Raw genomic sequence first — 15,010 nt, forward strand, 5'->3', positions numbered from 1 at the left:
ATGCATGCATACGTTGTTATCCAAGGAACATCCCAAATAAAATCACCCTTAACAAGTACATTCCAACCATTGCAAGGCAACAGCAGCATGTTGTTAAATGTCCATGTTCATGAATAAAATTGTGCCTTTTTATATGTTGTTGGCTGTCGAGTCCGTGCCATTAAAATATTTTTGTTTGGCGCCTTACATATATATGAATTACGAACGCTCTTCTGTTCCCGTATTCATGCAGAAAATTACTGCAAATATTTGAGTTTAATTTTTGTTTTTGGTATAAAAAAAGAAACATTTTTTTTGTGCACTCGCATCCGTGACTGAAAAATCAACATTTTAAATTATTTATGAATAAACGATGTGTTAAAAGTATGCAATTCAAACGTATCATAAAGTGTAATTTGTTGAATACAAAAAAAAAGTTTTCCTGTTTTTAATTCAAATTTGCGGTAACGTGCATTACACTGCGATGGCGGACGAACAGTTACTTATTAGAGCACATAGAAAGTTTTTTTTTAACAAGATAAAATTGTTCGGTGCTGTGTAGCATAAAAAATGGTAAGATTTTTCCGTACAGAAGATTGTGGCGTATTTATTTAGGGCAATTATTTTACTATGCTGGTGCATGTAATAAGGCTATTACATGTATAGGCAATAACTTTTACACCACTCGCATAGTAAAACGTCGTACTATGCAAGGGAAGTAAAGTGATATCTCGCATCCAGATGAGAAAAATAATATTCCATCCAGAAATATTATTTGTCATGCACTAAAGCGTTTACCATGATAACGTGCAAATTATAAAATAAATATTACGATGACAAAGTTGCTCTTTTTTAGGGATCATTCATAATTTACGGACCGCTTTTTCAGTGCTGCCATGAAAATTAAATCTAGAGAATAACTAGAGAAATATGCAGCCTACGAAGTTACAACTATGTTTTAAGCTTCTAAATGGGTGCATGGTTGTAAGTTCGCAGAGTGCGTAATTATCGAGTTATTTAGAATTTAATTTCGATGACAGCATTGAACAAGAGCCACGTAATCTAAGAACGATCCATTTATTTTGGTGTCACGGACACGAGCCTTTAAAACCACCACCACCACTACAATCATGAATCATGGGAAAAGGCCCGTCATTGGGAAATGACAGGACAGTTTCCCGAAAATGTATGGAAAATTATCACAAAAATTCACCGAAAAAATTCAAAGAAACTCACCTCTTATGCTTTCCATTGTATTCGGGCATAGTCTCTTTAGGTCGCCATGGCATATTTGAACACTAAACCATTTTTACTCGATGCAAAAACAAAAAGTTTTTTTTTGTTTTGTCGCGACAAAACACAGAAAATATTTCGACTATGCCCGAATACAATGGAAAGCGTAAGAGGTGAGTTTCTTTGAATTTTTTCGGTGAACTTTTGTGATAAAATTTTCAATACATTTTCGGGATACTGTCCTGTCATTTCCCAATGACGGGCCTTAAGGCCAAGTATATAGCCATCCCCTGTGAAATGAAATTTTGACACAAAATGTATGGTCCATCTGTCAAAATTTTCAGCTTGTATGGAAAAATGTATACAAATTTCATATCACCGACTGGCTGTATACTTGAAACAAATCGGAAGACAGACCAGGATTTTAAGTTCTCAGCGCGCGTATTTCTCGAGTTATTAAGGATTTAATTTTGATGACAACACTGAAAAAGTGTTTCGTATTTTATGAATGATCCCTTATTTTCGTGTCGTTAAAAAAAGTCTTTGGACGCCAACCGCTACCACCACTACTACCATCATGAATCATGAGATAGTAACATGATTTTCACCGCTTATATCCGTAAATATGACTATGTTGTGATAAATCTTGAAAAATAGGCAAGCACTAAACTCCACGGTAAAGTTTCTTAAAGGCACACCGGGAACACATAATATAAATCGACGACAAAACACCATGGGAAAAGACCATAACATATATGTACTTCTATGGTGAATATCCCATTGTTGATAAGGTCCTTGCCATTTTATATGCTCCAGTTAATCGCAATATTAGATGTGAGACTTTGGGATTTGGATTCACACAAAGTTTTCTGGCCTACAAATAAACATCACGAAAACAAGAAAACCGCACAACAAATACATGAAACTTAAATATATATACGGGAGAAATTATCTACTCTTCTACTAAATGAAGCTCCATTTACAGTATCAAGGTATATTCTCTAGCCAGAAAAAGTTGTACCTTAAATCGTTGGAGTGTATAGATATGTGTGTATATACTGAAATGGTGTAACATTTACAGCCTTACACATTACGTGTGGGATATCATCGCACAAACCACACATTTAATCGACAAAACTAAATCTAGAGAAAGCTTAATAACATCAACAACGACACACACAAAAAAACACGAGAAAAGTGAAGAAAAACTTTGTACTTCGTTCTACCTTTCATAAACCCATTTGCTTGATCTACTCTTGAAATCATTGTGCAGCAACGGCAATGGAACAATGGAAAAGTTTTTTTTTTCGGGAAAATTGTCGGTTTTTTTGCTGTTGAAATTATACAACATAAAATAAAGAAAGTGTTAAGCTTTTTGAATGTTTCCGTCTCCCTTGTAGCCGTATACCATACGAAAAGAACTCCCACAGGATGTGGCGGTTTAAGAAAGCACAAAAAAGGAGGAAATTTCCATAAGAAATCTCCTCGAGAATAAATTGTTTCCAAATTGTTTGCCACATGTAGACATTCAGCAAAAAAACGAACGACGGAATAAGAATAAAATAAAATAAAAAATAAACAAGAAGTAGATGGTGATATACCTACCTCTATGGCTGTATGTATAATTTTAACGAGTTTGTTGAGTCGAGTACATAATGTACTTTTTATGTCTCTTGTGCGTAATTATTCCTTAAAAATATTAGGTTTCAACCCATTGTTACGGGAAATTGTCTTACTGTGTAACGAATGTACATTTGCAAAAAAAAGTCCCAATCATAATAAGGTGATGAAGTAAAATTTACCTGGTCAAACTTTCAACTCGTAGGGTTGCAATAGGACCGGTACTCGTATGTACCTTTTCGTGGCTCGATGATTTTCAGCAGAATAAACTATGAAAAATCAATATGGATATCAGTCAATTAAGGTTCGTTTTTAATCGGACATTCTTACCAATCACAGTTGCCCTAAGCAAATCTCAAGAATTGAGGAGGGCCTATTTTTCGATATTCGATTTGCTAAATTTGCTAAACAATTTTTGGAAAGTTTGAGCAAATTTTGGGATATTTTAACAAATTTAACAAATCGATTTTCCAAAAACAGGCCCTTGAACTGACTAAAATATATAAATGAAAAGCACAATCAGCACATCCTAGAATTGATGTAAGTCTAATCTTAAGTATAAATGTTTACATGGCATCAAGTGCTTCAATCTCTTCCAAAACCACTTCTAAGTTCATTCTTACAAGAAGAGGCCTCTACTTGTTAGAATACATTTAGAAGTATTTTGCAGAAGGATTGAAGCACTTGGATAGATTGGAAACGTTTCTATGACAAATTGGACTATACTATTCGTAGATTCTACTGGAAAACATCTTACCACATAATCCTAATCCTAATTAAAATGCTTAAAACACCCTCGTACTATCAATAGTTTCACTGTGAATGAACTCGATCTACGAGGATTGTAGATGTCTTTTGCCTGGTCTTTTGAGACCTAAGGTCTAGGGGCGGATATTCGTAAATTTCGTTGTCAAGGGATTATCAAAATGAGAATTCTCCGAGGATTTTCAATCATTTTCTCTGGATTTTCTACTATTTTAAGAAGGTTTTAGTTATCCTTCTTTAGTTCATTTTCAAGGACCTCCACTGATTTTTAAGGATTTTCCTTTCAAATTTTCAGGATTTTCTGGTGAATTTCATGGATTTTCTTAGTTTTTGAGAATTTTCTGATGAAAGGATTTTCTAATTTTCAAAGCGTTTTCCAAGGATTTTTTTTCGATTGACAGAAGATCTTTGAGTATATATGCTTCTCCTCTGAGGTGCATCTTTTCAAATATGTGATATTTCCATTTTTACTCGAAATCCCATTTCTATTTATTCGAACTCGATTAACGTTAACAATTGATAAGTTATTTCAATATTATTGAATTTCCCTGCTATCAGACTGCAAAAACACCGATCTAATTTACGGTTTATTAATGTTGAACCACCAACAACACTACCAATTCTACCAGCATTCATATATTATTCAGGAATCGATACGAGCTCATTTCATACTATCTCAATCAATATCCCACTGTTCCACACGTATATAGACACCTACGCCACCAACCCAAAAAAAAGAGTTCTGTCTGTGCTTTCTAGTGTATATCTCTCTCTCCTCTCTGTGCAATAATATATTATTCCATTACGGAAAAAAAGCGAAAAATATTCTCGAAAAATGGATAAAAGAATTTCTCGCATTTATTCACGACAACACAAGAGCCAGATATTTCGACAATGCCGGCAAGAAAATATTAGAATGGAAGTTTTCTCAAAACTCTTTTGTTGGATGCAAATATTTTATTCTGTTCCTAAACTGGAAAATCCCAGATTTTCTTTACCGCCACATATATTTATTCAAAATACTAAACCGATGTTTTATTTATGAGCCAAAAATGGGGTTCGCTTTCTTATTTTTAATATATTTTATATGTGCCCCCACTGGTAAGACTAATTTGTTACGTATATTATATTGGGAGGAAATTCGAAATAACTTCTTTTCGTGTATATCAGTCAGTTACCACCAGTAAATTCAGAGTAAAACCACAGTGTGGATATAACATATGAGAATTTTCTATGTCGAATAAAAGCGGCAAGTATTGATAAGGGTTGGAAAAGCATTAGTATGTGGCTGCTTATGCAAATCGTAAATAAATGTTTTTCGATTTTATGGAAAATGGTGGTTACTCGAATGGGTTGTTATGCAGTGAAAATTGTATTGTTTAATAATGTTCCACGAGATACATACCGTGATGTCTTCAGACAAAGGATAGATAAGGAAATGATTAATATTTGTTGTCCATCTTTCCCAATCTTTAATTTATCTTGGCACAGATTCTACACACCTTTTGAACCATCCGCAGGTCAATTGTATTATGAAAGAAATTTGTTATGTAAACAATTCGTCCTAATGTATCCATCTAAACAGTAACTTTGCTGAGAAAGCGAACACGAGCATCACACGATAAGATCTAAAATTTAGTTTGATCTATCCTTTTCCTTTCCTGTTTCGTTCACCCAGTCTGCCCAGTCTCTACAAAATGTTTGAAAACGTTGAGTTGTAATAAAATTTTATCAGAGAAATTGAATTATAACGAGAAATAGAACTAGAGAAACTGAGAAAACTAGAAACGAAACGCCCACCCAGTAGTCGAACAGTCTAAAAACAATTTTTGTTTGAAGTTTCGCATTACAAAGACTTGTCGGAAGAAAATCTCTTTTACATTAAAACATTTTGTTGGCAACTTTGAGCCTTTGTTCGTTACACTCACAACACACACACATAACGTATACGATTCGAGGTATTCGGGAAAATATTTTTAAGAAACAAATATAACTCAAACTCTATGTGCCATTGGGATAAATAAGACACCAGAAGACAATCACATTTAATGGTTTTATATGGAGCAAATCGATTGAGCTTAATGACCTAGATTTCAACCATTCTACTCCGAGTGTAGTACACATCTAAGTTTCACATTATGCGAATTCAAACATTTCTTTCGGTAATAAAAATATTTTTCTCCTTTTTTTTCTTCCTTCGTCTTGTGAGTCTTGCTTTGATATGAATAGAAGACCATAAAGTGGAAAATTTGTGAAAGAAAGCCTATTTGAATAATTAAAGTGTGGTGACTTAATGAACTCCGGGGATTCTTTATTTATGTAGCGTCTGTATCATTTCTATAAACATTTGTTTGTTTGTCTCTTTTCTTTTCAACTTATAATTTGTTACTACTTCCGAGAATTCTATAGAATAAATGCTTCGATCTATACACAGGCCCGGACTGACTAACCTAAGGGTAAGCAGGGCAATGTCTTTTTCGGTTGAAAAGTGCTAAAACTTAATTTTATGTATCAAAAAACGTATAGATGTCAGATTGTTTCGCCTCTAGTGCCATCTAGTGCAAATCCTTTATCGCACTAGTGCGATAAAATACGTTCACATTGCATACAGACGGCGTAAGTTACAAATATCATCACTGAATTGCATAAATAACTATTATACGATTTTAGTTACGTAAATAACTATTTTGATTGTATCACATACTGAAAAACAGCTGAAGTAAATTCATGCTGAAAGAATCGTAGAACTTTAACGTCAATTTTTGGCCAAGACATTCTTTAAATCGTTTTTTCACCTTGAACATTTTTCCACAAATAAAGAAAAATTTATATCATGGTAAACCACTGAATTTGTAGAAAAATGAGCCATCATGGCTTCACTATGAAAAAACGATTTTAAGAATGTCTCGGACAAAAATTAACATTTAAATTCTACGAACATTTTACTGCCGCCTCTGACGGTAGAAAAATGTGAGAAAATTCGGGAAAAAGGAAAGAAAATTCGGGAAAAAGGCTAGAAAATTCGGGAAAAAGACAAGAAAATTCGGGAAAATGTAAAATACGTAAAAAAAGTTTTTCGCAAAAGTAGCACCTGAGTAGTTATCAACTTCTCGATAGTGATGGTCGCTTAGACGTATAGGTCAATTTAGATCCAAATTTTATGCTGTCCCATTTGAATAATACGGCCTTAATATATGTTAACTGAGTGTTACCATCTTCAACCGAAAATACAGACCAAACACAGGCGAAAAAGTCGCATCGGTATTTCTCCTAAATGTTCAGTCCGTGCCTGAATCCGATTGTATTATTATGTGGATTCAACTATAGAGATCTAAATGAAATTCATTTTTGTTCAATTTTGTACATTGATATTCATAACGAGAAACTTTATTGCTACCAATAAAGCTATTTACTTCGTAATGAAAAGTAGATTGCTTTGTGAAACAAGAGAACGATTCGGAATTATATTTTTGTTGTTATTGAAACGACATGATTCGGTGAACATTTCTGCTTCAGCGTTGATTCGGAGAAAAGCTTAATGGAAACAAATCTACAGAAAACTTACTTTTCTGTACTTTTATCGCATGTAATCTCTCTCTTCCAAGTATGTATCCGCTGCTTTGGCATTGTATTGAATGTTGTTTGTTGGTTCTATAAAACGCTTTAAAATTTTCATCCTTTCAGATACTAAGTCTGCAAGAATAGAAATAGTAGACATTCCGAGGCCTTACGTTGACAATACACTCAACTATTGGTATTTTCTGAAAAGGATTAACTAATGTATAGGATACATCCTTTGAATATTATATTCGAAATAAGCTTTTCGTATCCATTGATAGTACATTTCCTATAGAAATCTAAGCATAGACTTTCCACGAAAATATTATTATACTCCGAACAATGCCATAACATTCGTCTATGTGTACCTCTCGTATCTCCCTTTTGCGGTATATATGAATAATGATATGTGTTTCATCTACGGTCGTTTGGTTTTCGTCAGAAAGTCATAACCTAAATATGACTTTGTACCCTTTTTGCCATTTAACGTTGCTATTTGACTTTCATGTGAACCATGTATATATCGCATAATATCCAACAATATCGTAATAATATGGTTGTACGATGCGGTAGAGAGAATATAGTTTCTTTGCATATGGCATTTACATTATATGATCTGAAGCAGAACTTTTACGTGAAATTAATTCAAATTAATTTTTATCTTGTTTGTGTCTTCATTTTATTAATTCGAGTCTCTAGTTTCATCTCTTGTCGGTTGCACGTAATAAGCAAATTAAATATTTTAAGACAAAATGTTATTATGCTAACAAGAATTGAGCGTGAAATTACGTTCTACACTTTAGGACTTTTATGCTATGATAATTCCCATTGGAATAATTTGCCACATTTTCTCATAGTCGATGATTTCCGAATGAGTTTTCGTCAGGAGTAGTCTTATTTTTAGGTTGTTGGTGGCCTTTATATGAATTTGGTAGAGATATAAAAATGGACATTGGCGTTGAATTGCTTTCCTTTCATGACCGAAAAATCTACTAGCTTTTCAGTGTTACTCAGGCCGACTTTTTGTATTTTCAAATCGATTGTAACAAAATTATTTAATCTGTTACATACGGTTCTCATCTCTTATAACAAACAAATGAAGTAAAAGATTCGAAATCAACTCTTAAGAATAATTAAATTAAATGAAGTAATAGATCCTATAGGAAAACTTTTGTCATTCTTTCCGTCTCTGAATGGTTAATGATCAATGATCAATAATGGGAGATTACATAGGATGCGGCGAAAAGCATTCATTCCATGATCAATTTGTGATACGAGCCAAACTCACGAGTGTTTTATTTTGACAAGTTTAGAAATTGCGTATCCGAGCCGAAGGCGAGGTGTGCAACTATACGAGTTCATAAAATCGTCGTTTTCCGGACTCAAGTACGGAGTTTCATGAGTGTAAGGTAATTTTAAATGAAAAAACACGCCGGGTTGTCACCTGAGGGCAAATAGTTTTTCACATGAGACGTCTCACTTGCTTGCACACGAAGCAACATACATTTCTTAAATAAATTTTCCATAATGTCGCCCAGCATGTAAAAAGTCTCTGACTGAAGGCATTCTTTTAAAAAATTTCTGAAGCTATAATAAACATCGGAAAAAATGTCGTCCTTAGACGTGTTATGGACGAATTGAAAGGGGACATTCCATAGCAGATGAGATTTAAATTTTACAAAGAAATCATTGCGAATGTGCGAAAATCTAAAATAAAGCTCTTTTGGAATCCTCCAAATTTCCAGTATGGCCAGTCGGGCACTGCAAGCTGCCATCAACATTTTTCTGTCAAATTCCGCTACTGTCTTTCATTACTTCACAACATCCCGACTGGAAACTTTTTCCATTCTGATACAGCGATTAAAGCCGAATATATCACCATATTGCTTTAAGATACTCGATTTTTCATCGTTCAACCTTGCCAAACCGAACGATTTCGTTCCAACAATGTTCGAACTTTTCCTGGCAATAATTTTCTACATAAAGTGTCAACCAGCAGCGGTAAATAACAAGTCCCATCGTAAAAAATATGATATTTCAATCTAATAAACTACTCATGCAAATACGCTGTTCATCCTTCTGTTCGAGTAACAAAAATTTACATTTTCTTCGCATATACATTATACATCACTGTAAACGTTTGCTATCTACTTTTTCACTTTACACGTTCTAGTCGCGTTCCCCAGTCCCAGTTATTCACTGCTGATGATGCATAGTACTCATTCTGTGCAACTCTATAAAACCTGCTTCCCTACATATAACATTTAATGTTCAGTTCGTAATAAAATAGATTTCTGAAGTGGAATGGGGAATGAAGTTTGGTGTTGTGCACTTTAATATATTGTGCACTCCATATAAAACCGTTGAGTGTTTACATTTTTGTCAGCAACCTACCACACCACACATCGCCTGTGTGTATATTACATGGTCGTTCACAGATTACAATCAACTGAATGTCGTTCCGTTCGTTCGTTTTTTTTTTTTTTCAAAATTAATTTTTATATTTATTTTATTGGTATTGTAATGATAAACAAATAGTATATAAATCATATCGTTACCAATATTTATTATTGTCAACGATGGATTTGGGTGCGATTTTATAGCTTTTTGCGTTAATAAATATAGCAGCGAGAACGTTTATTTTAAAACATTTTTGGATTTTCGAAATGTGACCACCCCGCTATAAATTGCTATCAGGAAAACTCGATAAATAACTTGAAAAAATAAGTCGTGATTTCAGCTAAAAATTTCGTTCCGTTTTTCAACTATTTATTGATTGATTTGTCTTTTATGGCCTCGAATGGCGACGATGAGGAGGCTACGCCGATAGCTGGTGCCGTTATCACAAAAATCCTCTGACCTTTGCTATAATTTTTCTACTGAAATCAGTTAGAGTTACTAAAAGTCGTCATTATTTTTTTGCAATACAGCCTCATATACAACCATGGCAACGATTGTATTATTTTATGTTCAAATGTTTAGTGTTAAAATACACATTGAGGAAATTGTAGATCAGGCATCCCTACTTTTTGTAACAATTTTTTACTATTTGGATCCACTGAAGCAAATTTAAGCTCTAACTCAAGAGTTTAGCACCTAGATTGATTCTTTATCTCTGAAGTGGATGAACTTCTTTGTCCAGTTGTTGGACCTCTGAAAGCAAAGGCCGGGAAAATATGAAGGATTCTTGTCATCTGAGAAAAATCAAAATCTTTTCTTCGAGCAGAAATACTTTTATTTTTTAGTCCAAAATAGGAAGCAATACCAGCCTGGTTTTACCAGTGACTATTTTTTGTGAAAACATTTTTGCATATTTTCCTCGATTTTATTAAATTTTCAAAAAATATTTTTGGGAAAATTGGGAAATTTTTAGGAAAATATGGGGAAATATTTTCCCAAAAATAGTTCCTAAGCAATACCGAAACCTAACACATTATTTCTGAGCACTTTACAAGTTGCAATCAGCCTGATTTCTCAGTATTCTTCGAACCGGAAATTTGAATTCCGAAGAATTCAGAAGAGTATTTGCGTAAAGGATCTAATTATGCCCTTGATTATGCCCACGTGTGGACAGAAGGGATATTGTTAAATAACAATATCTTATAGACATCAACCTGTTTCCTTGAGTTATAGACCCAAAGTATCTGCAGGGCAATGTGAGCGGTACCTTGGTGTCAAAAGTTGAAAATAGTAGACTTACATGACTTGAGAACCACTTCGCTGAAATCTTTGTTTCGACACCAGACTTCGTACTGTGTCTATAATTTCGAGAAGTAGATCGGCCTTACAACGCATAAAAAACTGAGTGCAAAAGACATGTAAGATTTTGAGAGCGTAGGTAAACGTATTAAATTCTCTTACAAAATCGTGCATCTCTTTTGCACTAAGTCTCTTGTAGGGCAGTCTGTCAATATGTAAATTATAAACAAGCAATCCCTTCTGCCTCTACTTCGGTAACACAAAGCTTCGTTTCGTCTGACTTTTCACACCGAAAATCGGCGAATGGTTTCTGTTGTAACGTAAAACTTTGATTTGAATACTTAAATTACAACCTTCCCCTACAAAATTCACTCATCATTAATCCAGTTTTTTTCTATCTTCTAATTTCAGATTCATCACTATTGACGTACCGACGATGATTGACTAGTTAGTGCAAGGACAATTCATACAAAACTCGGTCAACTATGTTCACAATAATTGTTTGAAATTTGTAGTGTTGATATGTAAAAGTCTAAAATGCGGTCATGACGCGTAAGCAGAATGTAAAATTAGAAATACTCTCAGTCGGATTTATTATTTTTTATCAAATGATTATTACAACGGGTAAGTGATGATAAGAGATTTTATTTTACTTATTTAATGTATGAAAGCTTTGAGATCATTGGGAAGCGAGTGGGCAAATTCAGGTCCGGACACTGGCTCCAAATAGTGAAGAAAAAGCGCCAAAAAGCTCTATTGAAAAGCGAAAATATAGTAAATTCAATCAAATTATTTTTTGAGTCGCCTCATATGGCAAGTCCGGGCCTGTCAAATTTCTTCTAGTACCATCTAAGTGATTAATCATAAATTACGTAGCGCTTTTTCAGTGCTGGCATCAAAATTAAATCTTAAGACTCAATTCGCCAAAACTTCAACCAAGTTGTATGAAACATGAAAACAAGCCATCAGCGATTTTCGGCGGGTACACAGTAATCGATTCAGGTGATCCTCCTGAGTCATTTGCAACAAAAAAAAATCCTCGAAATAATTATGTTTTCACGCCAGAAATCATGAAAAAATGTACTGCGCGAGGGTGACCAAAATAGTTTTTGTTGCATATCACCAAGAATACGTAACGCATTGATGTGAAATTATGGTGGTTGGCAGAGGTGTTGAGGACGCATATGTTGACCTTTGAGACCTTTGAGAATTTTTGTGTTAGTATACTTCAATCAAAATTGAAGCTCAACGAAAGTCGTGCCGCGGTAGGTTCATGGTGTCATGGATAGTAGAGGTCACTACCTACCCAACGACACCCATATCTTCGAAGTCTATCGTTGTAACTTTTTGAAAACACTCTGCAAAAGTTGGAATTTTTTTCCCCTAAAATAGCTACTGCACCACATACACGAAAAATTTCGAAATGTTTTAAAGGCCAGCTTATGCGGCGTCAACACCTCTACCAATGACCATAATTTCAGATAAATGCGTTACGTATTCTTGGTGATATGCAACAAAAACTATTTTGGTCACCCTCGCGCAGTACATTTTTTCATGATTTCTGGCGTGAAAACATAATTATTTCGAGGATTTTTTTTTTGTTGCAAATGACTCAGGAGGATCACCTGAATCGATTACTGTGTACCCGCCGAAAATAGCTGATGGCTTGTTTTTAAGTTGTTCGAAGTTTTGGCGAATTGACTCATCTCGAAAAAAAGGCGGTCTGTGAAGTTGAAACTATGGTCTATAAGGTTAGAACATAGAACATAGTTTTAACTTCGCATTTCTCGAGATATTTAAGATTTAATTTTGATGCCAGCACTGCCAGCGCTGCGTAATTTATGAATAATCTCTAAGAGCGCAATTAAGTTCCAAACAAATTTTTTTAATATTTTTTATCGATGGAGAACCTGATTATAAGACACTTTGTCTCGTATTATACGCCGAAAAAAGTTAAAACTTTTTTTATAAATCATTTTGAAAGTCACTGAAAACACGAAAATTCGAATCGAAATACAAAAATGTTTGATGACATTTTAGTGACTTTCAAAATGATTTATAAAAAAAGTTTTAACTTTTTTCGGCATATGATACGAGACAAAGTGATATAATCTGTAAAAAATAAAAAAAATTGTTTGGAACTTAATTGAGCATCAGTTATCTTGTGACAATCCGTAACCTGTCCCGCTTAGGAATCTTTATCGTTATTACAGACCTTCATGGATTACAGGTCCGTATTCAGGTTCAAGGTTCGTAACTTCTAAGTCCAGACTTACTAAAATAACATTATTCTATTTCGTTCTGACCTAACTAAGCAAACAATCGAATCACATTTATGCAATGCTGATTTACCTTTCGTACAATTTTCTTGATGATTATGTAACAAGAAAAGAAAGCAAACCAGAAGCATACCATCAAAAAAGATTTGTCACAGTCGAATAAAATGAAAGCGTGAAGTGAATCAAAGGGAAACACTTAACGAACATACCACAACTCTGATGCGAGAGTTTTCTTGGAAATTTCATTGGAATGCTAAATAATTTATCTTTCGAAAGGGGGAAAAATGTCTAATGTTTACATTATATATCAAAAATGTCGTTCTAACTATATCTGCCGTCGGTCGTGTATCATCGCCAGGGATAGAGAGACATATAAATATCTCTTGAGAGATTGTACACAAGAAATGATACCAGAAATATCTGCTGGAAGTTTTGCGATATCCTGAAAAGTTGTGTAAGATTTGTTGTTGAAACATGCGAATCTTATTTAACTTTATGTGTTTACCTAAATGTAATACAAAAACAACAACAAAAAAAAAATGCGAAGAAGAAAAAACAAAGAAAGAAAAAACTTTCCTCTTCTTTCAATCATTTTCCGTGGGACTTTTTTTTCGTTTCGTACCTATTTCTTGTTCCAGTTCTCAACGCCAAACGTGACATCCAAACCGGTTCTTTGAAGAGGTAGGCAGTTTATGCCCCGATTGTGATAAAAAAGAATAAAAATTTATCGTTTAACGAAACATCGCATCGTCCTCTCAGTACCACAAAGTATACTCACACATATAAGACATGAGAGTAGGGAAATATTTCAAAAATGTATTTTATCGCACCAATTTCCCTTTATGTATACACTAGGCCCCACCTATTGAGTCGGTCAGGTCCCTTGACTGAATAAAATTTTTAATAATTGCAGTCTCAGTTAGTGAACACAAAATCATAGTCAGATGAAAAAGCGTTGCAAGAATGGTCCATTTGTTACATCAATTATTGTGCATCTCTTTTATTTTCACTGGCCGTTTAGAAAACAGCAGCCTCATCTCAAATTTGATAAAATTTTCTGCAGAAACAAACAGAGCTATGAGTTGAAGGTTCAGCGAGCGATGTTTTACTCCCAATAAATATGAGTTTACTAAAAAGCGCTGAAAAGATGGCATATTTCTTGCCTACCTCTTGAAAAAATGAAACTCACACGAATTATGGCCTTCGCTTCGCTCTAGCCGCAATGTTCACGCTCTTTCAAATATTCTTTTTCATACACTCGCGGAATTTTGAAAACCGACACATTTTCTGTTTCGTGATTTACTGGTTTTTTGTGAATTTTGCATGTATTTTTATATGGAGAAATCAGAAACTCAAGTAAAACACAGAAATAGAAAATGTGTCGGTTTTCAAAATTCCGTGTGTGTAAGCCTTCGAAAGGGAAAAATTGTTTTAGATCCCAGATTACTAGTCCAATAAAATATCCAATCTTCGAACTTAACTATAGCTACTGATCGGAACCATCAGAAAACACTTAATGTCATGTAAAACCATCTTTAAACTTACCTTACCTTCAAAACTCACATTACTGAACTAAGACCGAATGAATAAGAACATATTTTCACATCAACGATTTTGGAAGCCTCTGAGAATTACTCAAGTAATCGTGTTATCAAGAAAGCAAACAACAACTTTGGGAAGTACTTATAGATTGTTAGACCAGAAATCCAGAATTTCATTACTCGTTGGATAAGAAATTTTTCTTTAGATCCGTTGTGAATTACTCAAGTTAACGATCAAGGAATTTACAACCAACCAAAGCAAAAATTTCGTGGTAACAAGGAAAAATGTGTTTACAATTACTCCCATCTCATTACTCCAATATTGCCCATCTGCGA

The 15,010-nt window shown here is 34.1% G+C and overlaps 1 protein-coding gene across 1 annotated transcript in view; it reads left to right on the forward strand.

The window, feature by feature from the left end:
- The window catches only part of LOC119078127, a 68,047-nt gene that overhangs the window by 23,796 nt on the left and 29,241 nt on the right, over window positions 1-15,010 (forward strand). The window contains exon 2 of the mRNA XM_037185589.1: window positions 11,266-11,478. Within this exon, the coding sequence (XP_037041484.1) occupies window positions 11,400-11,478 (79 nt within the window). The 5' untranslated portion in view covers window positions 11,266-11,399. The remainder of the gene's footprint in view (window positions 1-11,265; window positions 11,479-15,010) is intronic.

The sequence above is a fragment of the Bradysia coprophila genome, unplaced genomic scaffold (genome assembly GCF_014529535.1).
Source record: "Bradysia coprophila strain Holo2 unplaced genomic scaffold, BU_Bcop_v1 contig_24, whole genome shotgun sequence".
Lineage (NCBI taxonomy): Eukaryota > Metazoa > Arthropoda > Insecta > Diptera > Sciaridae > Bradysia > Bradysia coprophila.